At 50.4% G+C, this 25000-nt stretch overlaps 1 protein-coding gene across 4 annotated transcripts in view; it reads right to left on the bottom strand.

Moving 5' to 3' along the window:
- LOC102298009 (semaphorin-6D) overlaps positions 1-25000 on the bottom strand; it is a 95549-nt gene that overhangs the window by 35181 nt on the left and 35368 nt on the right. For 3 of the 4 annotated variants that reach the window (XM_005948502.3, XM_042213455.1, XM_005948503.3), the window contains 15 exons: positions 17773-17886; positions 12425-12639; positions 12110-12224; positions 11015-11072; positions 9307-9363; positions 9129-9230; positions 5299-5389; positions 4964-5086; positions 4458-4546; positions 4000-4089; positions 3801-3928; positions 2784-2915; positions 2517-2672; positions 767-940; positions 553-693 (listed from right to left, as the gene is read on the bottom strand). In XM_005948502.3, coding sequence (XP_005948564.1) covers positions 553-693; positions 767-940; positions 2517-2672; positions 2784-2915; positions 3801-3928; positions 4000-4089; positions 4458-4546; positions 4964-5086; positions 5299-5389; positions 9129-9230; positions 9307-9363; positions 11015-11072; positions 12110-12224; positions 12425-12569 — 1601 coding nt within the window. In that variant the 5' untranslated portion in view covers positions 12570-12639; positions 17773-17886. The remainder of the gene's footprint in view (positions 1-552; positions 694-766; positions 941-2516; positions 2673-2783; positions 2916-3800; positions 3929-3999; positions 4090-4457; positions 4547-4963; positions 5087-5298; positions 5390-9128; positions 9231-9306; positions 9364-11014; positions 11073-12109; positions 12225-12424; positions 12640-17772; positions 17887-25000) is intronic. The other variant, XM_005948504.3, reaches the window with a different exon arrangement.

The raw sequence follows: 25000 nt of genomic DNA, 5'->3' as shown, positions 1-25000 counted from the left end.
TGTGTGTGTGTGAGATGTGTGTGTGTGTGAGTGTGAGTGTGTGTGTGTGTGTGATGTCGTGTGTGTGTGTGTGCGTGTCTCTGTGTGTGTGTCTGTGTGTGTGTGTCTGTCTGTGTGTGTGTGTCAAGTCTGGTGTGTGTGTGGTGTGTGTGTGTGTGTGTGTGTGTGTGTGTGTGTGTGTGTGGTGTGAGTGATGTGTTGAATGTGTGTGTGTGTGTTGTGTTGTTGTGTGTGTGTGTGGTGTGGTGTGGAGATGTGGTAGGTGTGTGTGTGTGTGTGTGTGTGTGTGTGTGTGTGTACACAGTGATGAATGGGCTCTAATTTAGGAGCGAGCTCCATCTCTTCGTCGTCTTCTCCTCCGTGTTGATTGGGCTCGTCTCCGTTGTCTCGAGCGCTCACTGAAATATTCACCATGTTTCCAAATGAAGCGTCGTACCTCAGCTCTAATGTCTCTGGATGTTTCAGAGTTATCAGAGTGAGGCCGTTTCAGGCCAGCTGAAATCCAAACCAATGAAATAAAACCAGATTCGCAGCAAGTCTGAGATTTCGTACTTTTTGCAGGCTCCATGTTGGGCGCAGCGGCTGAGCGGCACTCTGATCACACAGCTGCTGAAAGCCACAAACAAGGCGTGATGGTCCTTATCGAGCTCCAGGCCCAGAACCCTCCTGTCCTCCTGACCCTGAACGTTGCACCTGAGCACAAACAGAGACAGTCGGTTAAACAGAGGAACAGGAGGATTCGCCCGTCCTCAGAAGCACGTCTTACTTGGACGGGTTGTAGACGTCGATGTCCTCCAGCAGTTTGGATCCAAAGCTGTCATTTGGATGGGTGCTGGCCAAAACCTTCAAGACCCGCCCATCGTCTGAGCCCAGGAACATCACCGTCCGGTCCTTGAAAGGCCCGGCAGAGACATCCACCACAATCTGGGTCAACTTGGACCTACAAGGAAGACAGAAGATGAAATCTTTTCTCTGCGGAGGGAATTCAGACAGTTTTTCTTTACTCTGATGAGCTTGTGATTCTGAGCGAGGGTGTGAGGACGACAGCCTTTCACTCCCTGACCACGACCCTACCCAGAGTGAGGTTCCTGGTTTGGGCTGCTTCTCATCACTGACACAGTATTTCTGCCATGACTGGGTGATATATTAAATGAAAAACACATTTTTGGTATAACTGCTTTAAAAATAGGCAGATTTGTTTACTGACACAGTCCGTGAACACTTTTCATCCTGCTGCTATTAAAACAGTTCAAACCATGCAGCAGGGATGTGCAACAATAACAACAATAAAGTGCCATCTTTGCCTCACAGCTTCACACAGCTCCTCCTCTCTGACACAATTGGGGGCTAATCCGGGATCTTGTCCTTGAAATGAATTTCTTGCTATTTTTTATTTTGTATGTGTTTCTTTGGTGTTTATAGAAAAGGTTTGAGCATATTAACTGTGTTTGCATTCCTTCAGACGCTGAGTATTAGTCAGACAGACGGTGAAAGAAAACATAAAAATAAGGAAACGCAGATGTTTCTTCTCAGTGCAGGACGTCCATCAGAGGCAGGGAACACAGCAAGGTTCCCCTGTGCTCAGTCAAAGGAAGTGGAACCTTTTAGGTTTCATATATGGTCGGGATAAAGCTCAAGCCTGTCAAGCATCAGAGTGAATGAAAATGATTGGAGTGGATAAAGACATGAAACATCCTCTGGGGACCTCGATTTAACCACGGAGGGTTCCTTTCTATTTTACCTGTTACTGAATCACAAAGTCACAAAGACTGTTGGTATGTGAAAGCTTGGAGCGTTGTGGAGCAAAGGCTAATTCATACGCAGAAGAGCCTGATTCCTATTCCAGAGTGATAATTACAATCCATCAGAAACTCATTTGAAAAAGGTCAGAGACTTTCAGAGCCGCCACAGAACGAGAACTTCCTGTGAGCCGGCGACTAATCAGAGCTGATACCGATGATTATCCTCCAGGCGTTGTGTGGGGACGGTGGAGGCGGTAAGAGCTGCCGTGACTCCTAAACTCATCTCAACAGTGAGGGAGCTCGTGACGGCTCCACAGTTCACCGGCTCGGTCATTCGACGCTGAGGATCACTTTCCTGTTGCGTCGTGTGATAGAATACAATAGAAGACTAGAACAGACTTTATTAATCACCAGTTCAGCTCAAAAACAAATAAGAAAAACTAAGAATAAAACATCCGCAGCAACAGAATTCAGAATTTTGGTAAAAGAGATGAGGAAACCAGCCAGAATGGGCTCGCAGGCTCCATTTATGGCCAAAAACACAGCTGAGCTTTGAAGACCAGGACTGGACTCACCGTGACCACACGATGCCTCCAACACAGCTGAAGCGTTACCAGAGGTTTACTGAAACACTTTCACACATCAGCTTCCACCTGCATCGGGAACGTGAGTCGGCATGGTAACCTGAGCTCTGGCTGTGATCGTTCCCTGAAGTGAAGCTCAATACGATTTGACCAATCAGAGCACTTCTGGGATTTGAACCATTGCTGTTACCTGCTGGACGTCCTGGTGAAGCAGGGCCGGTCGTTGACGGAGGGAACAGCTTCGTCCATCAGAGGATACGACTTGATGAAGGTCAGCGTGTCGTCCGGGAACTGAACAGACGATTTGTATTCTGAAGCCGAGCCGTCGCCTGCACACGTACCAGGCCTGGACATTTAAGAATGAAGCAGACACGTCAGAGCTCGTCTTGGTCACAAAAACAAAGCTAACTGGGTTTAAGTAAGCGGGACTGAAAGCAAACTGGGATTTAGTCCTCACCTCGGTCTGGGGACTTGCTCGTCGGGTACGGGAGTCCAGGAGGAGTCGCTGGTCCTCTGCTCTTTGAACTTCCCGTTGAACACCTTCTCGATGTCGTCCATGTAGAAGGCACAGACGGCCGAGCCGGGGATACTGGAGAGAGACGGACGGCACGAGTCAGCAGACCTCCGTCCAACCAATCACAAACACTATCATCAACAATGACGTTCATGGAGCAGAGACAGTACGAGTTCAGCCCACGAACCCCAACTGCAGCATGCCACCGACTCACCGCTCAGTCCAAACTCAAATCATCCAGACAGTTCGCTGAGAGAGGGCGAATGCTGCGCCGCGAGGGTCAGTCACCGCGAGTACTACAGGTCTGTGAAGAAATGTGGGTGGGGAGCGGCGGGAGACATCCAGCACGAAACATGGAAACTGGTCCAAACACCAGCACGCTGCTCCCATCTTAACAGGCCCAGAGCGGCTTTGCATGAATCACAGTTCAGAATAATCCTTCTTTACCTGACACTGGATAAAACAGGCTGTTTAAGGTCCTCCCACTTTAAGCCCACCGTCCTGAAGTTTTAAACAGCAAGTGGGCGGGGCTTCTGGGTGCCTCATATGACCGTGCATCATTTCACTCTGATATCATGCAGCCAAGATTAGAAAACGTTCCTCCAATCACATTCCAGTAACACATTCACATCTCCAGCCTCCCAGCGACGCCCTCTCCTAAACTTCCTGAAGTCCCCTGGTTGTCCCCGGCTCATCCGAGAGCACGTCCTCAGAGGTGTGACCTCCATCACAAACACTGAAAAGCTCCACTAACAAAAATCCACCTCTCCAAAAGCCCCGCCTTCCCAAAATAACGGCCCAATAACTCATCTTCTAAAACCCGCCTGCTCGCTCCGAGTGTCCACACATTTACCGAGGAACAAGGACTTCTTCCCGAAAACACACCACAGCGTTCTCACCTCCTCCTCCAAGCACATTAGCTCTGAGCCTAATCAGACTCCGCCCCTCACAGCGGCGTACCTGTTGGCCTGAGTGGTGAAGACGCCGACCACGGCGGGTCTCTGGTTGATCTGCAGCACATTGGTGAGCGACTGGAGCACGTCGAAGTAGAAGAAGGAGTCTCCGGGCACCGAGCAGTTGAGCCGAGCCTGAAGCACACGAGCAGAGCGATGAGACACAGACGGGTAAAGTTCGGCGCTGCACGCAGCGTGTTCGCTACCTTCAGGAAGGACGTCCAGTATCGCTCAAGGACTCTGGGAGATCCCCCGTTATCGTTCTTACAGACCCGGGCCACCCGAGAGAACACCACCTGCAGACCGGCGAGAGAACAGGTCATTAAACCACCAGCACCGTGGTGATGGTCACTTCCTGTGACATCACCTTCACATGAAAGAATACAAAATCTAATTAACTGAACAGCCAATCACACGAGGCCTGACTAAGAGTGTCTTTACTGTCGGGTCACACTCGCACACACACACTCGCACACACACACACACACACACGCACACACAGCACACACACACACACACACACACACACACACACACACACACCACACACAAACACACACACACACACCACTACACACACAACACACACACACACACACACACACACACACACACAACACACACACACACACACACACACAGACACACTCGCACACAGTGTCACCTTGCCCAGCGTGGTGTACTCCACTGCAATCTCGCTCAGGAAGAAGTAGACGTAGTTCCCGTAGTCGATGGCGTGCAGGAAGTGCGGCTCTGCAGAGGGAGGACAGATTAATCAGCGATCACGTCTGTCACGTGTCACCTTCGCTCTGAGCATCAGCTCATCGCCATGGTTACAGCTGATAACAGCTGCTTTCACTGCACCGTCACACTACAGCCACTGCACAGTCCCGCGATTGGCTCATGCGTGCGGCGTTTACTCTGATCACAGGAACGTGTCGCGTCCTGGGACAGATGCCGTCGCCCTCGGCTTCGTGGCGTGCAGGTGTGATTCACCACAGCAGAAGTATGCGGACAGCCTCAGCAGGCTCGCAGTGAGCCTCGGCTTCAGCGGGTTTACGTGAGCCGTGCGAGACGTCAGCCACACCGATATAAACGACACCCTCGAGTTTACGTGCGATAACAAACTGCACGACATCTGAACGTGCGAGCGATGGAGCCGTGACCCACCTCGCAGCCACTTGGAGTCGTATTTGACGGTCCTGAGGACGGGGCGGCCCTCGCCCAGGCTCCTGTAGATGACGGCGTCGCTGGCCAGGAAGTCCGTCATGGTGGCCGAGTAGAAGTCTCCACCTGAGAAACATGGCAGGTGTATAACGTCACATTTTTACACGGGATGATAAAGAAGCACACCTGTTCACCTCCACACATCAAACACCTTCAGCCGGGACTTCTTCCCAGCCTCGTTTGTCCTTGTTTGGACCATCCAACAGAAACCACATCCTATTTTTCTATGTGTGTGTGCTGGAACAGAAACGCCGCTGACCCAGTTACAGTCGACTCACCAGCGAACAGTCCCACGTTGGACTGACCGGACTCGAAGGGACAGCGAGCCTGACCCACCAGCTCCTCCCCGACCTGCTCCAGCGAGGTCATCTGAGTGTGTGGAGCAAAGTAAAAATACAGATTAAACTACAAATCCCAGACAACAGACAGCAGCAAGCATTCTGTTACTCCCTCGTCTATGACAACGCAGATCAGCTGAGCGGGCCGTGACCTTTGACCTGCCTGCTGTGGTAGCCATAATGTATAATGAGTTCCTTTTTGTACTGATGATGTCATAGCGAGCTGAGAGCGCTCAGCTTGTACTTCACTGTCAGTGCAGCGGCTACGCTAGGCGAATCGGGGCCTCATAAATCCACCCGTCTGCAGGCCTTGAGGCGTCGCTGCCGCCATCTTTGACTCCATGCTCTGACCTTTCTGCTCAACCCTCCCTCTCTCTTCAACACTTTATCCACCTCTGCTTTATTTCGGTGCTTATTTTTCCTGAGATGTCAGACACTTTAGATTCTAGCCAATCGTTTTACCTTTCCAAGGATAGTAGGCGGGGCCAGGTACGTACGTTCTTTTAGAGCAGAGCTACAGATTAAAAATGTCCAAGGCGAAGCGGTCAAAGTCTGGCTGTACTTCACAGCAAAAGATGCAAACTCAGCAGCAACAAGTGCTTTAAGCTGATACTGTGATACTGTCAAAGGAGGTAACACCTCGAATCTGATGAAACACCTGGCGACGCATAGCGGTTTTTTTAAAAGCTGAGAAATGCGCCGTATTTGATAGCTTGCTGCGAGACCGAGCACATCTACTGCGGGTGTGGTAAATCTCCATTAGAGAGTCAGCGCATCGCCCCGTGCGTGGGGCTGGACGGTGCTTATCATTTTGCAGAAAAAAAGAGAATGCTGAAAATAAAAACATGCGAGGTTTTTGGACAAAGTTTGTTCTCCATTCTTTAAGCACCGGTTCGAGCACCGTTTAAGCACCGGCACCGTTTCAAAAGTACCGATTTGGCACCGGTATCGGATAAAACCTAAACGATACCCATCCCTAGCCTTGAGTGAGTCCCAGCACGAAAGCCTGGAGCTGGAAATGAGCCTTCAGGGCGCCTGTGCTAAAGCTAACAGCAGCGTTGAGGTGATTGGCTGTTTCAGAGCAGTGAGAAGATGAAGGCGTTTCCAGGTCCTAACAAAACTGCTCTTTGCTGGATGATGAAAGCGCCGCGTGTCAGAGGTGTCGCCTGCTCAGCTCCTCCCAGGGGAACAGAGCGCTCTGTGAGCTTCGGGTGAGCAGGTTTCCTTCTCACCGCCGGAGGTTTCAAAGCACACAAAGCTTCTGCTAAATGGGGTCATTGGCTGTCAATCAAACCGCAGCGGCACGGCGGCGTGATGGGAAAAGAAAATAAGAGCGCAGTTCTGGATTGACACCTGAAATTGTGGCTTTTGTTGTGAAAGTGTCGTTAGGTCTCGACAAGGGGTCCTGATCCACCTGACACTTTCAATTAGGATCCGGGGACGCCGTCATGTCAACTCTGCGCTCATTAACCTGACGCTGGTGACGGCGGGGGGAGCTGAGCGGCTGAGAGGATAATGGGCACGGAGAGAACAGACGCACTCAGACACAGCAGCGAGTTGTTAGGAAACAGTGACGGGAAACAAAGGCGGCGCTCACTTTATGCGACTGCGGTAATCAGTCACAGCAGCGCTCAGCAGGAAGCACGGCTCCATTTAATTGACTGGAATTAAAAAATTAAACATTTAAAAATAATAACTCGCAAAATATCAAAGTCATTACCTTCAGTTCATGTCAGAATGACTCACGTCCAGAAGCAGCAGGATGGCGCTCTCACCACTGAGCTGTGATTGGTCCTTTCATTAGTCCTTCACTCATTACTCATGGATACACAGGCAAACCTGTCTTACTGCTGCACCCGCAAGTTTCAAAAAAGCACCACTTTAACTTTGAAGGGGGACACTCTCCGTTTCCTGGTTGCATCCTTTTTCACATTTTACTGCAGCTGATCGAGAGTCTGAGGCCCTGTCTCAACATGCGTACTTGCGTTCTCGTGTACTCGTCATCAGTCGGAGACCAAGTACTGTTCCAGTTCAAAGTACGCATCAAGCCGAGAACGCGAAAAAGTCCCGGATGTGTTCTCGCTCCGCCCGTTTTATCGAGCATGCATCGGTGGTGACTTGTGTGTAGTTGGTACAGCTAAATATCCCAGAATGCATTACGTCCCAAACCCAAACGTGGCAATGGCGGACGAGCACTTTTAAATATTACTCTTTCTGGGTCACAAAATAAACTTTTAAGTTATTTTCAAGCGAGAATGTAGCTGTGTGAACTTCAGATATCTGCTCGATTTATCAAGATATCACATATTTCCAAACACGCTCCGACGTTTTCGGAGACGTCTGTGACCCGCCAGCTCCATAGCAGACAGCGAGGTCGAGGGTCACTAGAGCCGGCGAGAACAGCGGACTGCCGCACATCGTTTTTAACCCCCCCACTCAGGTTAAACATGATATGTAAGTCACTTAGATCACTTCTAAATGTTAATGTTTGGTGTATTTCAGTTTTATTTGTTCCTGAGTAAACCGGTTTGGCTGAGATTAAGCTTCATGACATATTACTCACAGTGAAATTAAGAGGCTCCAGACCTGAGACATCATCAAGTATGCTGGTGTTCCAATGGTACAAATCACGAGTCCGTGCTCGCGTTCTCGCCAAGTCCGGACTCGCCGAGTACACGAGCACGGACTCACTTGAGAATTGAAAAAGAGCCTGAAACCTGCGAGTGACCAAAGCAGCTGCCAGCTTTTCAGTGCAGCATCCTCTCTGCAACCCCCACCCACCCAACATTGTGCCAGCCCCACCCAACATCCAACCGACCAACACCCTAACCCATTGTCCGACACCCAAACACCCGACATTGTTCCAACCCCCACCCGACATCCAAGCGCCCGACATTGTGCCAACCCCACCCGACATCCAAGCGCCCGACATTGTCCAACCCCACCCGACATCCAAGCGCCCGACATTTGCCAACCCCACCCGACATCCAAGCGCCCGATATGTGCCAACCCCCCGACATCCAAGCGCCCGACATTGTGCCAACCCCAATCCAGCGCCGACATTGTTCCAACCCCACCCGACATCCCAACCCACCGCTCAGCCCCACATTGTGCCAACCCCACCCGACATCCAATGCGCCCGACATTGTACCACCGATCCAAGCCCCGACTTCAACCCCGACATTGCCACACCCGCATCAGCGCCCGACATCAACCCGCACATTGTTCCAACCCCCACATCCAAGCGCCCGACATTGTGCCAACTCCGCCGACATTGTGCCAACCCCACCCGACATCCAAGCGCCCGACATTGTGCCAACTCCGCCCGACATTGTGCCAACCCCACCCGACATCCAAGTGCCCGACATTGTTCCAACCCCACCCGACATCCAAGCGCCCGACATTGTTCCAACCCCACCCGACATCCAAGCGCCCGACATTGTGCCAACCCCACCCGACATCCAAGTCTCATTGGGATGACTTGAATTCAGCCCTCAAACACTCACGAGAAAAAGCTGAAGAGGGAAAAAATGAGCTTGCCTTTGCTTAATGATCGACTGTCTCATAATCCACACGCAGCCAAATACGTAAAGAAAACTAATAAAATTAAAGTCTAATTAAGAGCGCGCTCTCTGGGCTGGAGGAACTCCGACACGCTGCAGTTTAAAAGCTATGGAATTTAATATTCGGCTGCAGAAGGAGAGACACAACGCAGCTGTGAGTTCTTTAAAGCCCCCTCCCCCTCTCCGAGCACGCCATCTGAAGCTCACCTTGTAGTTTCGGCAGGTCGGGTTGAAGGCGTTGGTCCCGCAGGCAAACAGCGTCTCGTCGTTTCGAGGCACCAACACCTTCACGTAGTTGTAGCACTCGTCCTGGAACACAAAGGCAGAGTTAGAACTGTGAGGAAAACTGACGGAGCAGCAGAAGCAGAGGTGGAGGCAAACTCACGCTGTTCTTCCCTCTGACCGTGCACTTGCTGACGTCGTTGGACTTCCACGTCAGCTTCTAAAACACAGGAAGAGGAAAGTGAGGGCGTGATTTTCTCAGCATGTGGGGGACAGAGGTTTGATTAGACGTGAACACGCGTGCGAGGAGGCGGAGCAGCAACAGCTCACACACGCAAACCTCAGTCTCAACCACAACACCAAACAGCCACCTCTCCATATCAGCACCGACGTTCTACGCCTAACCCAGCATGCTTCACTTCTCTGCTGCTGAGTCATCGCTCCACAGAAAAATGCGACCTATTTGGGCTGATTTGGGTTTTAAAATAGAAACAGGACGCCTCAGCGTGCAGCCTCGCAGCGAGCATCATTTCACTCACACTCAGCGTGCATCAGAGGCAGCGTCAACAGGTCTGATACCATGCCAGAAAATGTAAACACACCTACAGATAACCTCGACAGACAAAAGCCCAGCCTGCAGCTTGAAAGAGGCGGGGCTACAGGCCTGTAAACCCTTTTATTCATGATGGATTTAAAGAAATGGGATTAGATCCCAGCTGGATACAGATTATTCCTGTCTCTCCCCCTAAAAGAACAGATGTGGGCGATCAGCGCGGTGGTAAAACGTGCTAAACCCGACGAGAACACGAGTCCATAACTGCAGATTAAAGCGCACACAGGCCGACGTGGTCCTCGCCGTGCCGCTCAGGTCGGAGCACCGATAACGAGAGTAACAGCTCACATCAAAGAGCTGCCGCCGCCTGCCGTCCCACAATGCACCGGGAGGCCCATTACCGTGAGGAGCCCCCGTAACCTCTTCTCTTTGATCAGGAGGACGTGTGCAGATCAAAGGAAGAGTGTCCTTTGTGCGTCACGCACAGTTTTGTTGTGCACGCTGATATTTACAGCGAGCACCGTGAGCAGGTCAACAGCAGGTCCACGCAGACACCCATCAGCACCAAAGGCTGCAGCGAGCAGCGCGGCACGCTGACATCATCGCCGCTGACGGCCAGCCGAGGAAAGGAAACATCTGCGGTTTCTGTCTGCCCAACAGAACATGAGCATCTCTCACCTCCACCTGGCTCCTCTCTCACGCTGGAGGACATTTTGGCGTCCACGTGGAGGGTTATCGTCACGCAGCCTGACACACTAACTTCAAAGCAATGAGCTGCAGCGACGGGAGGAGCAGGGAGCTCGAAGCAGAGCATTTCACTCAGTTCTCTCTGAAATGAACTTTTTGTTTCACACGACGCTGCTGGTGATGCTCTTCCACACCCACTGTGACGTGGAGTGCCACAGAGGTCTGTCCTCGGTCCCCTCCCATTAACTCTGCATGGATAGGGCCAGCTGTGACAGGGCGTCCAGCACTGCGTGGTGACGTACATACTACACTGAACTCCACGCTCTGACACGTGAGTGTCGTGATGTGAACAAGGCAGAAACGCACGTTTAAGAACCTCTTTGAGCTTCCTGTCAGTGAGCTGCTTGGAGGTCTGCTCAGCTCAGCCTTGGTCTGATGTCTTACAGCTCAAGCAGCTTCATGCTCGGCCCCACACCTCACAGCTCTGACTGCCTTCATGTGCACTCACAGATCATTGCATTTGTCTTTGAACATTTTATCCTAAGACCGCGTGTGAGGAACGCTCAGAGGCGACACCCCGGCAACTCCACGCAGCCATGTCGTTGTGTGTTTACCGAGCGATCGCACTCACCAGCTGTGGGACGACCTCCCCTGAAGCCATCGTCAGGTTGACTGCGAACACGTGATCCCTGCGGAGGTCAAAGCACAGAGTCAGCCTCTTTAATGTACTACGATCGACGTGCTGCCCATCCAACCCCTCCATGATGCACTTCCTATCAGGAACACTCACAGCTGTTCATTATTTATTATTGATTTTGCTGTTGATTCTAATGTTTCTGATAAAAGACATTCAGTGATGAAGTCTCGACCGCTCTCAGGCCATCTTCAAAGGCTCGCCTCAGATCCTTGCGTGTTCGCCGTGTCCTAAAAACACGGATCCTCATGTATGATCTGTGCTCTGCACCACGGTGAGGGATCTTAATAATACTCAAGCTCCAAAGGGCTATTGTGATATTCCAAAAAACTGACGTAAGAACTTCCGTCGCACTTTCTACAAAGACCTGCTGCGTGGCAGAAAGTCCTCGTGACGCTCTGAATGAATGAATTAGTATTTTGGTTCTTCCATGGCTCCGCGGTGTGTGTCCTACTCACAGCCCCGGACTTCATGGATATTTTAATGAGCAAACTAACAGCACAGAGCTAAACGTCAGCTGGGCAGGCTGGAACCATCCGGAGGCCAACGTACGTCCGATTGGTCACTTCCTGTTTCCAGAAATGTTCATTCTGCTGTTTATGTGACAAACGGGAACCAAGATCCTCTCAGAGTACAGCCGACAGCAGGAAACACTGGCAGACGTTCACCTGAGTAAAGGCATGTTCGTGGTCACGAGTCATCCCTGACTGTTGCTGCTCTCTGAGCTGGATTTGATTTTCAGGATCAACAATGAAACCAATTTATGGACAGCAAACGTGAAAAATGTCTCTTTGATTTCCTCCAGCCTCAGGTTTAAACTGACAGGATCATTTAAAGAGACTAAAACGATTTAGAGCTCATAGGAACACTTTGATGTTCACGTTGAGCCTGCTGACCGACTCACTACTGCAGTGCAGTGTGCAGCTACGGGAAACTCACTATTGTGTCCTCACAGGTCACGTTTACTAGTTTACTCAAGCTGCTGAAAACACACAAGTGTGCGTGCGTGTGCGTGCGTGTGCGTGCGCCGACCTCGCTGCGATGTACAGCACGTGGTTGATCCGTAGCATCCTCTGGAAGTCCAGGCCCAGCCTCAGCGTGTCGTTGTCCTGAAGCAAACCCTGAAACCCCGGGTACTGAAACGACTCTGTAAACGCACAAAAACATAAACGTGTGTGTGTGTGTGTGTGTGGAGAGCATGCTCACAAATGTGGGTGTGGTCAGTTAAATCAGACAGGAACACAGCAGAGATAGATTGTCTCCGTCCAATCAGATGAAGGAACGGTTGCTATAGTGATGTGAAATGACCACAGCGGGACGACATCATCACCATCACACAATACTCACGCTCTGAGCTGACCACGCTGATCGGCTCCAGGTCTTTGGGGAAGGCCGTGGTTGAAGCTGACTCAGCCGGCAACCAGGAAGTGAGCAGCAGCAGCAGCAGCAGGGTTGGGGGTCGCCATGGCGACAGCCAACAGGTCAGGGCCATTGCGAGGAAAGAAATGGAAGGAGGAGGGGGCGGTGGAACGGTGATGTCAGCAGGTCATGGTGGACGTCAGCTGTCAGGAGAAAGACACAGAAAGAGGTGAAGGTTAGACAGAGAGGTCAGAGTTCACCGACTTAGGAGCTCTTCTATGTTGTGCCATGCACGGAACAACATAGAAGAGCAAAGAAGGCAGTTCAAAAAAGCCCCCCCCTGACAGCCAAACCCATCTGTTCTCTGATTGGATTGTTACATTTGTGATTGAGATGACATTGACCAATCAGATGAAAGGAGGAAAAATAGGGTCAAAATTCGTACCTGTAACTTGCAGGGTCTTTTTGGCTAAGTCCACACACTAATCTCTTTTACAAGTACAAAATACTTATGACCACATTTTGAGCCCATACTAATGTTCACATTTTGGACAGAGAGGACAGATGGTTTGAAAGAGGAGTGAAAGAAGCATCTATGTCCACTGTGAGCGACCATCCCCAACTCTCTGCCATCTATAATCCAGTTTTGAGATCCCTCCCAGACGCCTTAACGCCCACTCACATCCTGGGCCATCTGACCTCAGGAAATCACATGATAGGGTGGGGCCAGGTTTCACAATGAACACACCCGAAACTCTGGCTGATTGTGGCTGATCTACCTAATCAGGCGATTAGAGGATCATCAGGGGGTCCTTTTGTCCCTCTGTGGGGGGAAACTCCCACTGGGTTTAAATCTGGGACTCTCCACCATTTGACCTTAGAACTGAAGAAGCTTCTTGGATGAGAGGTGAAACGTCTTTCAAGCAACTTAAAGAAGTCCAGACGCTTTTCTTTGCAAGCTCCTCAGACTACGATGACCTGGATGACTGAGAACCTTCACAGACATGTCAGAGTTCACCGCTCTTCAGCCACATCTATAAATCCTGAGGATTAGCATATCGCTCAGCCGTTAGCCGCGCAGTCACCCGACGGGCGTTGAATTCTGGCTGTCAGCACATTAACACAGAGCTCTCATAGCTGCACAGGTGTGCCGTGTCCACACCACCCACACCTGCACGGACACAGGGACCAGTCTAGGCTCTGTGGGGGTGTGGGAGGGTGGAGTCAGTGCACTGTTGCCTGCTCGTTCGTCGCATTTTTATCAGGCGCTGTAATGCTCAGTCGTTAGCAGGGTGCCCAGCGAGGCTGCACGAGCAGTAACTCCACCCCTCTCTGTTCCTTTTCTCCTCCACTGCTTCATGGACAGCAGCTTTCCATGACTCCTGCTTCATAATAATGCTTCTGTATCTGATCCTGGGCCTTGGAGAGGACACGGTTTGTCTGTGTCTGAAAAAAGCTGCTTTAGCCCCTCCCCTTTAACAGCTTGCTTCTGATTGGGTTCCCTTGCAAACAGCAGGTTTGACTAGTAGGTGGATGACAGGAACATCTGTTCTCTGATGTTATCTGATCTCCTGAAGGCCCCACAGTCCCACTGAGGACCTCTGTGTGTCTGAGTGCCTGTTTACATATGGTTGTGGGGACCAACAGTCACTAATGAGGACAAAAATGCCTGTCCTCATGAGTTTGAAGACATTTTTTAGACTCAAAATGTGGTTTTAGTGTCAGGGTTACAGCTAGGCTCAGGGTTATGGTAAGCAGCAAGAAAGCATTATGTCAATTAGATGTCCTCACTAAGACATAAAAACGAGAATGTGTGTGTTTGTGTGCTGCAGGTCAATAGGAGCTGCCGAGGGCGCCCCCTGTAGGCAAGCCCCTCCTCCGCTCGCTGGTGTCACAGTGAGTGAGCATGAAGGTGAACGCTCTCCTCTCCATCACCTCCTCCTTCCTGTCGTCTCCTCACCTCACACCTGACAAATGAAAGGTGGAGAAGGCGGTCCCAGAGGTGACGAGTCCACTCCTCCTCTTTATTCCCTGGCCTAGAAATGGAGGAGAATGAAGGAGGCGTCACTCCCTCCTCCAGTTTTGGATCTGAAAATATCGCTTTTCTTCCTCCTCCTCCTCAGAAACATGATGGAGGCCGCTGGTGCCAACACCTTCCTCGTCTCCATTACAAGGTGTGAGGAGGAGACAGGCGGTAGAACGTGGAGGAGTCTGAGCATGCCCACAAACTGCTCCCCGAGGAGCGAGCGCGTCGCCATGGTCACATACAGCTCACCGTTTCTGGTCATTTCCAACATGGCTGCCTTGTAATCAGCCCTGATCTGAGGAAAGCTGCTAGAATGATCACTGCATGCATTAGTGCTTCGAGCACCAGGCCACGCCCCACACACGCTGCAGAGGACGAAACATCCAGCGTACAATGACGTGGCGATGGGATGACAGGCTGAGAGAGGAGGAGGTGGCGACCTGCAGCCGGGAGCGCCGGTGATGAAACGGGTTCAACTGACCAATCAGATTCACGTTCAGTCAGAGATCGGAGCTCAGAGCAGCCAATCCAAAGTCAGGAACTCTGAGGCACGACAATCCCAAAACCACGGCACGGGACAGTTACAGACGTGTGCGACTGCAGAGGACGGCGATGTGTTCAGGGACCTGTGCATCACAGGGGACACATCAGCTCCAACACAAGCACTACATGTTGCTACAGATACGTGGCGAGAGCGCGCTCACACAAACAGTAGCTACAGTGAAAATACCAGCAGCTGATCCAGACGTTATCCTCTGCCCTACACTACAGGCCGCTGCATCAAACACATTCACACGGGTGTATTCTGGCACCATCACCCCAACACGATCGCACAAACAGGCATTTCCTCTGAAATCAACACGAATCAAACAGCAGCAGGTAAAAAAGCTCAACATCACAAAAGTGCGACGCAAAAGATCAAAGACGTGAAGAACAGACAGGAAGTCCCAGAGTGGGAGGACGATGTGTGTCCACTCAGGACGCCAGTCATCGTCACTCTGCAGCTCTGCCCAGTTTAAACAAACCTGCTTTATGAGACTGACACCTACATTAGGAGGAGCCCGGCTCAGTCTAATCTCTGGGAGCTGTACCCAGCCCAGGGGACAGCTGGGCCAACTAGGGGCAGGTCAGTTTCAGGACTTGTCCAGGTGTGTCTTTGGGAGGTGATCAGGTGTGTGTGTGTGTGTGTCATTCCTTAAATCATTAGTTTGCTGCTCGGAGCCAAAGAAGCCCTCATGTCAATTCTCATTCAGTGAGACAAGCCTGAGACCCCCCCACACACACACAGCTCACCTTGGAGATAAGGTGGCTCTATTTAGGCCGTCTTTGAGACATTCTGTCTGGAGCCTCGTCACATTTCCTCACGAGGTCTCTGTGACAGAAACTCATTACTATGCGCAGGTACACATAGAGGTGTTTAGGTTTGACCCTTTTGACCCTTAATGTGCCGCAGGACTGTCTCTTCCCCTCGAGTGTGTGTGTGTCACTGTGTGTGTTGTGCTAGTTAAAAGCAGCTGGATGTGCTTTTGTCGGTGGATGAAGGGTGGAGGGCTAAGCTATCAGCTAATGCTAGCAGAGCGTCACACAAGCTGTGTCCCAAAACGTCGACTGCATCCTTCTCGGTCTTCGAAGGACCCGGCCCACGTAGACCGCGAAGGCCGGGTCCTTCGAAGACCGAGAAGGCCGGATGTGACTGCTGGTAATTAGGCCGGCATTTGCGTTTGTTTGCCTCTGCGCTAAATCCTGCTGGGTGCAGGTATCAAGGAAACAGCAGCTCCTCTGTGAAGAAGCAGACAGGAGCACAAATGAGAGCTGCTTTCATTTCATCCAGTAAATCAGCCTCAGCTCATTACCAGCTGTGCCGCCGCCGCCTCCAGCCGTTTATCCTTCAAACGCGTCGATATCGCCCAACAGGAGCCGTTTAAGGAGGACCTGCTTCTAATCCTGCACCCCCTGACTCCACAGGGCCCCTCCGGCAGGTGCTGGTCTGGACTTCACCTCCACCCGTGTGATCCCAGCCCTGTCCTGCTGTCTGGGTCGTCGTCCTCGGGGCACATGACCTTTCACACTCGTGTACACTGATTTATACAAAGACCACATTCAGATCTGATCGCACGCGATCTGGTTCAGCGGCGTCCCGTCTGACTGATTACACATGACTGCAGGGCTGATCGATACGCCGCGGCGCTGCGAGGGAGCAAACGCGCTAACGTGAACATGCCAGTGCTCCCCGACACAGCGACGCACAGCTTGTGTCCATCAGCAGCTCGCAGGCTTGTCAGTGATGCTGACACTGTGTGACGTGGGTGTTAGATCAGATCCATCTCTTCAGCCCAGCCGTCGGAGCAGAGCTCTTCACCCTGACTGGAATAAACCAGGAAACTTGCACCACACACACGTGTGTGTGTGTGTGTGTGTGTGAGCGCCTGTGTGTGTGTGTGTGTGTGTGTGTGTGTGTGTGTAGTGAAGTACCATCCCTTGGAGCAGGGTAACGGAGAGTGCGCGTGATCGTGTAAAGCAGACGATGGAGGCTGAATGGAGGTTGGTTGTTGCAGGCTCCGCCCCCTTGGGCCTGTGACTGTTTCCAGCTGAAGTGTGTTGCATTAATGCACGGCGTGTGGAGCGAGCTCACAGCTAATCCACGCTGTAATCGATCTGCAGGGCTCAGATTTGGGCGGCACGGTGACACGTCTGTTAAGCTCTGTGAAATCCTGATGTCACAGCGCCTGAAATCGGCTCTTTGTGTTCTCCTCTCATTTGATGCACGCCGGGAACACGAGGGGAAGCTCGCCAAGCAGCTCCTGGCTCCGGTACAGATCTGCTTCCTATGAGTTTGGAGGTGCTGGAAAGAGCCATGAGTGGCTGTTACATCCTCCATGTCTTGAACACAGATACACAAAGAGAAGCGTTTGGCATCGAGCTTCCTGCAGTCTGTGAGCGACAGGACTGGACTGATGTGAGCTTCATCTCTGCTCATCTTCATCATTACAAACAGACTGTAGATGATGATGACGACACGACTGAGGAAGGCTCTGGAGAAAGACTGTTTTTATAATGTTGTATATCTGTTGGTGGACCGCAGACAAACCATGTGACGTGAATCATGAAAGCTGTCACATGAGGTAAAAGACTCCATGTGATGAAGCTGCATGCAGAGGACTGACAGCCACAGAGCTCTGATTAAATGAAAGGCTGCAAACGTGAGCAGACACTTAGAGCTCAGCACTGAGTCAGCCTGTCGCATGATTGGCTGGCAGCAAGAGAGCTTCTGAGGAACGTTAGCGTGGTTCTGAAGGGAGACCGTACTTACATTTTTACAGAGTGAAAATCTGCTGCGACGGACAGGTGAAGCCTCTGGATGCTCAAGTGACAGCAGCAAAGCAAACAGGAAGTCAGGAGGCGGGGGTGCACCCCCTCAGACGTCCTGCAACAGCAAAACGATAAAGTTTAAAAGGACCAAAACATTTGTGCTTCAAGCTTTGAGCAAACATGACGAGCTGCTTTTAACAGTCTCTGTGGTGTTTTGATTCCAGACGCCTCATCAGGACGGACCTCTGGCTGTGTACCATGGACCAGCCCAACACATCAACCAATCACAAGAGAGGACAGTGAACCACAGCTTGATGACCAATCAGTGCAGCTCGCTGCATGAAGACATCCTGACATTAAAATTATTGCCAGCTTGGAATAAAAACACTCACAAAAACTTTCCTGAAACCTGCAGGTCAACACACAAAGTACCTGCAACACACCAACAACACGCCTGCAACACAACTGAAACACACGAGCAACATGTCGACAACGCACTTGTAATACACTTCCAACACATGTTGAACACGCCTGCAACACATGTGCAACACGACTGAAACAACCCAGGAACACGCCTGCAACACATGTTAATCAAACCAGCAACATGCCAACAACACCCCTGCAACACACTGTAACCAACACCTTCAACACATCTCTAACATGACTCCAACACAAGTGAAACACACCTGCAACACACCTGTCACATGACTGAAACACACCAGAAACACACCTGCAACACGCCTGCAACACCCCAGAAACACGCCTGAAACATGACTGTAACACGCCTGAAACACGCCTGAAACATGACTGTAACACGCCTGAAACACGCCTGAAACACGCCTGCAACACACCTGTCACATGACTGAAACACCCCAGAAACACGCCTGCAACACGCCTGCAACACACCTGTCACACGGCTGCAACACACCTGTCACACGCCTGCAACATGCCTGAAACACGCCTGCAACATATCACCTTTTAGCTGAATCTTTAACACTAGCAAGAAAGCAATGTATTTATAAAGCACTTTCAGGTGCTGTACACTTGATACATTAAACAAGTTAAAAAAAAGAAATAATATAAATAGAGGAAACATATTTAAAAAAAATAAGATGATAATTCAAATAATATTTAAAACAATAGAATTGGCACAAATAGCAAAAGCAATAATAAAATAGTATAAAATGATAATTAGAATGACATTTAAAACAATAAAATCAGGGTCAGACTGTGTCATAAGCCAAGGAGTAAAAATGGGTTTTAAGACGTGTTTTAAAAGTGGACAGTGAGGGGGCCTCTCTAATGTGCTGGGGCAGAGAAGGCCCCGCCCCCGCTGAGCTTCCTCTTGGAGCAGCTTGTCAGCTGGCCTGAGAGACCTGGGGGGTGGGTAAGGACGAAGAAGCTCAGAGAGGTAAATTGGGGCAAGACCGTTTAAGCCAGGGGTGCCAAACGTACGGCCCGCGGGCCGGATCAGGCCCACAAACGGGTTTAATCCGGCCCGTGAGATGATTTTGTAAAATATAAAAATAGGCAGCAATTTTTCAATAAAGAAACTGCTGTTCCAATTGTGTCCATTGGATGGCGCAATAGCAATTGTGAGCTACTTTGTTTTGCCCGCGAAATTTAAACCTGATGTGCTTTGGCACCCTCTTTGCCCCAATATGTCTGTGTCAAAAAGAGAAAAGTGGCTGCAGAGTGCAGAGTGTTCCAAGAAAAATGGTCATCCTCCTATTTGTTCACGGAAGTGAAAGCTGTATGCTTGGTGTGTTCCCAGCATGTTGCAGTGCTGAAAGAATATAACCTCCGTCGCCACTACGTGAGTCTTCATGCCGACAAATATGACAACTTTCAAGGACAGCGGAAAGAGAGAAGGTGAATGAACTGTTGGCGGGTCTGAAGAAACCGCAGTCTGTGTTTACTCACAGCCGAGGCATCAGTGACGCTGCAGTGAAAGCTAGCTACCTCGTTGCCAACGACATTGCACTAGCTTCAAAACCCTTTAGTGAGGGTGAATTTGTAAAAACATGTATGATGAAGGCATCGGAGATTGTGTGCCCCGAAAAGCGCCAGGCCTTTGCAAATATCAGCCTGACAGGAAACACAGTTGCCGACAGGATTTCTGATCTTTCAGCGGATTTGGACAAAAAAATAGTCATTTATTGTGTTTTCAGTTGCAATTGATGAAGGCAGATTACAGATGTTGCACAACTGGCAATTTTCATCCGCGGAGTTGATGACACATTGACCGTCACCGAGGAGTTCGTGGAGTTGGTACCGATGACAGATACAGCGACCGCAGCTGATATTTTCACCGCACTCGTCGGCGCGCTGGACAGGGTCGGAGTGGACTGGTCCCGCGCTGTCAGCCTGGCTACAGATGGTGCGCCCTCAATGATCGGGAAGAAAGCAGGCGTTGTAAAAAGGTTCAGAGATAAAGTGCAATCTGCAAATGGAGGACGTGGTTTTTGGACTTTTCACTGTATTTTGCACCAGGAGGCTTTGTGTTGCAAGTCACTGAAAATGGATAACGCCATGAAGGTGGTCATCCAAACTGTTAATTTCATCCAGAAGCCTCAATCAGCTTCAGTTTGACAGTCTTCTCAGAGAGAAAGACCACATCTATGGCCTGCCATACCACACTGCGGTAAGATGGCTGAGCCGAGGTGCTGTGCTGAGGCGTTTCTTTGATTTACGAGAAGAAATTGAACAGTTTATGGAAGAAAAGGGCAAACCAGTGTTAGAATTTCATTCTGCAGAATGGATGCAGGACCTTGCATTTATGGTGGATGTTACAGAGCACCTGAATAACTTGAACAAACAGCTGCAAGGACGCAACAAAGTTGTCACGCAGTATTATGACAGCATTTCAAGTTGAAGCTGTTATTATGGGAGACGCAGCTGCTGGTGGTGATGCAGCTCACTTCCAAAGTGTGGCGGATATGAAGCGGTTCAAAGATAAAATAACGGGACTGTTACTAGTTTGAGCAACGATTTCAGATTTTTGGTGAACTGGAGAAAGACTTCAAAGTTTTGTGCTCGCCGCTCACCGTGAATCCCTTTGATCTGCCCGTCAGCATCCAACTTGAAATAACAGACTTGCAGTGTGACTCGGATTTGAAGGGCAAATTTGCCGCAGCTGGCTTGAACACATTCTGTCAGAATCTCTTGCCAGGTTACCCCAACTTGACGCCCTCGCTGCAAAACTGTTGTGCATGTTTGGAACCTTTGTGAGCAAGTTTTCTCTGTAATGAGCATAAATAAAACAAAACTGCGCTCAAGGCTCACGCACAGGCACTCGAATCACATCCTGAAGTTAGCTGCCGCTCAGGATGTGAAGCCTGATATTGATGAGCTGGTGAAGGCTAAAGATGCCAGGTATCAGGAGTCACATAAACGATGCAACCCCACTGAAAGTGCTGCATGAGACACCCTGATGTAATTCTGTGATCTGTGATATACTTCTGTGAATCACTGAGGCGCTGTGTGCTTGTTCTTTGTCCTCAGAATTTTCAAATAACTTGAGATGTTTTATGATTAATAGCTACTGTATGTTGTGCCTGTACTACTTTGAACACAGGCTCCAGCTTTATTTTTATGTTGATCGTATTAAAACAAAGAAAACAATCTGAAGTTGTTGTTTTTAAGTTATATACACAATGATTTTACCAGTCCGGCCCACTTGAGAATAGACTTCTCTCCATGTGGCCCCTGAACTAAAATGAGTTTAACACCCCTGGTTTAAGCATTTAAAAACAAACATGAGAATTTTAAATGAACTGTGTTCACACCGAACGCGATAAATCACAAAACATAAATCTTACATAAAACATTTTGTAATTATACAGGCAGCCAATGGAGTGAAGCCAGGATGGGAGTTATGTGCTCTCTTTTGCAAGTTCTGGTTAAAGGTCGTGCAGCAGCATTTTGGACCAGCTGCAGACGAGAGAGAAGATGCTGACTAACTCCACAATACAGCACATTACAGTAATCCAAACGAGATGGAATAAAAGCATCGATTACTGTTTCAAAATGTTTTAACATCTTCTTCAGCTCTCAGCGAAGGCGGTCACACTTTTTCTCCTCCTCCTCACCCTTATCTTCCCTGCTCAGCCTCTATGTCCTTGTCTTGTCTCGTGTGCATTACTTTCCCTGGAATAGTCTCCCACTGTCGTTCTCTAAAACCTAAAAGAGAACTATGGATTTGATCAACTGGTCTCTGAATGCTACTGACTCCCTTCTCTCAACGAGAAGTCTGGGCTCGGGAGAGCCCGAGTGCCCTGGAGGGACTTTCCCTGCCGGATACACGATGGACGGGTGGCAGAACTGGAGGGTCGTGTGCCTGGCGGGACTGTCGATCGAGGACGCTGAAGATATCTATCTATTCGGAACCATGATAACAGGGTTCATGCTGATCGGAGTTGGCTTAGCCCTGGTTTATCGGAGAAATAAGAGAGCGGAACCGGCTGTTCAAACCCCCCCAAGGCTGCCCGCTGGAATCGAAATGGAACGAGGCGCGACCTCTCACAACGAACGTAATATGGTCAACACCTTGGAGACGCTTGCAGCTGCTGTGAAGGCTCAAAACAACACCATTGAGCGTATGAGGGGAAACATCAGAGAGAGGCCTGCTCAAAATGAGACCCTTGAGCGACAGTTGGAAAACATCGCGGAACGGATCACTGCAGTTGTGAGGTCTCAGAATCAAAAGAACGATAACACCATGGAACAGAAGTTTGATACCATCATGGGGAGGCTCGCGACTCTCCAACGGGAGATTGAGAGACCAGCGTCGGAGTGTTAAAGAGCAGCCTGAAAATTCTCCTGGGCTGCTCGCATGGAAATTAACAAAATCAACATGAACATTGCGGATCCCCATCACGGCGCCAGCTGCAGGCCCAAGGCTGGAGCCGAACAATCACTCCCTGATAACGACTGTGTTACGGCTATTCTTCCCATCCCATGCAAGGACACCTGGATTGGCTGGAGGACTGTTTACTTAGCCTGATAGGCCGAAGGACACTGTCTCAGCTGAACTATGGACACGCACACACACACACTTACACTGATAGGCACTCACTCATCCCCCCTCCCTTTCCAACGCCTTCGATGCTTGTTTCCTGCGAGGGAACGCGGCGGGCTGTGTGCCGCGCTGGAATGGTAGCGCTGTGCAGGGCGGCTGCTGTGTTCGCTTCGGATTACTCCTCACCACCCACCCACCCCTGTGGGTGCGCTGGTTTGAACTGTAGTGCGTGAAAACGCAGCATCAAATAATACAGCCATATGGTCAGAGAAGGCAGTGTCAGTCACTTCCACATTAGACACAGGTAGACTGTGCGACAGGACCAGGTCCAGTGTGTGTCCGTGTTCATGTGTGGGACCAGGTACGGGCTGGACCAGATTAAAAGAGTCAGTGAGGCTTAAAAACTCCTTCACCTGAGGTTTGTCAGGGCAGCAGACATGGATATTAAAACCCCCACAATAAGAACGTAGTGGGCATATGATTAATGGTGCTGCATGTGGCGGGCTTTAAGGCTCAGCTCAGATTTAGACAGAGGAAGATGAAGACAGAGGCCGAGAGCTACAGCAGAGTTCAGCCTCACACTGTTTTTGTCCAGATTTGGATTGTAAAGGATTTGATTCTAGGACATTCCCAGCTGGAGTTTGTGCTCTAAAGGAATGCAGTCAGGGTTTAAGGGGGAAGTTTGAAGGCAAACTCAGGACGCAGTAACACGATTAAAGGAAGCTCCTCGTGTAAAACAAAGAGGCTCCCCTGGTGCCGCTCAGCGAGCATCTGCAGCTGATTGGATTTGTTCAGGATCGATTCTCTGGAGGATTCTGCTCTCGGCTGGTGGCACGAGTCCAGATCGAAGGAAATCTTATCAGCTGCCATTAGGCCCGAGGCCCATCGCTCGGCTCATTTCGTTCACAGAGAAATAAAACAGTGAGGCAGGAGGAGGAGCTCCCTGTGGATGAACAGAGCTGGTTTCTCAGGAAGAGGAACTCAGTGGCGTGTAGCCTGAGCACAGCAAGCGACTCCCTGCTCACAAAGAAAGTGTCCGTGCTCGTTAGCAGAAGTTCTGCACGAGCTAACTTCACCTAACGAGCTAATAGGAGCCATTAGTGGGCTCCAATTAGAGGAATCCCTCCTAACGAGGTCAGACAGATCAATAGCACAGGGAGAGGAGTCGCGTATCAACACCTCTGCAGGCTTTCAGCCTCACTCCTAGCCTGCTGGTTACCACGGTTACCAACACGACCTCTGACACTGACGGTGATCAACAATTCCTCGCAGCTCGTTGTCCCATCTGTGCAGCGAAGTCATCTTTAACATCACGCAGTCTGAAACCTGTAGCTCCACCGGGCGTGGAGGAAGGTGAGGGAGGTGGGTCATGTGACACAGACAGAAACAGACTGAGCCAGTCAGACTTCAGCGCACACGCCCAGACTGGGGTCAGAGGCCATTAGGTCACTACACGATGGTCACTCGTGTAGAACACCTCAGACAGAGGCTGCTGCACCAAAAGCTTCACTGTGATTGCTCTGGTTCGAGCAGGTTGCCTTGGTCACCGGCAGTCAGCGAGGAAGGCGACTTCTCTGCATCTCCACGTCTCTCTGACCTGCGACCCATCAGTTACCATAGCAACCTCACAGTGGGTGTCGGTGCAGTACTGTACGCCTGTTATAGCACACGAGTAACCATCGCGAACCTCCACCGACCACCCACCAGCTGGTTGGAGAACATCTGTGAGGCTGTGGCACCGCTTCAGGAGAAGTGTTGGCACAAAGGAGCCTGCTGAACGTTAGTCCCCGCCCCCGCCACGGCCCGTGACCTCAGCGCTAACAGCGAGAAGAACAGCTCGACTGGCCTCCTCGTTCACACGCTTCACCTGCCTTTACACCACCTAGCTGTCCATCTATCCAGTCATCCACCTATCCGTCCATTCATCGACACATCCACCCAGACATCCACTGCGAGCTCGCTGAGATCTTCTGATGTACACTTCAAACAGACTGATCAATAATCAATACCTGCTGCTGTAAACAGGCTCTCTGATTGGCTGCGGTCAGTGTCCTCTGAGCTTTGTTTTCATGTTTGCTGCTTTGTTCCAGTTTCAGTCGTTCAGCAGATTAATCCTCTCAGCAACAAATCTGATCTGATCCTCATCATCCTCATCCCCATCTCACACACGCACGCACGCACACACACACAGACACACACACAGACACAC

This window comes from Haplochromis burtoni, unplaced genomic scaffold, assembly GCF_018398535.1.
Source record: "Haplochromis burtoni strain Fernald_Lab_line unplaced genomic scaffold, NCSU_Asbu1 Contig_444, whole genome shotgun sequence".
NCBI classification, from domain to species: domain Eukaryota; kingdom Metazoa; phylum Chordata; class Actinopteri; order Cichliformes; family Cichlidae; genus Haplochromis; species Haplochromis burtoni.
The sequence above is the reverse complement of the archived record's forward strand: the minus strand, read 5'-3'. Positions and strand labels throughout refer to the sequence as shown.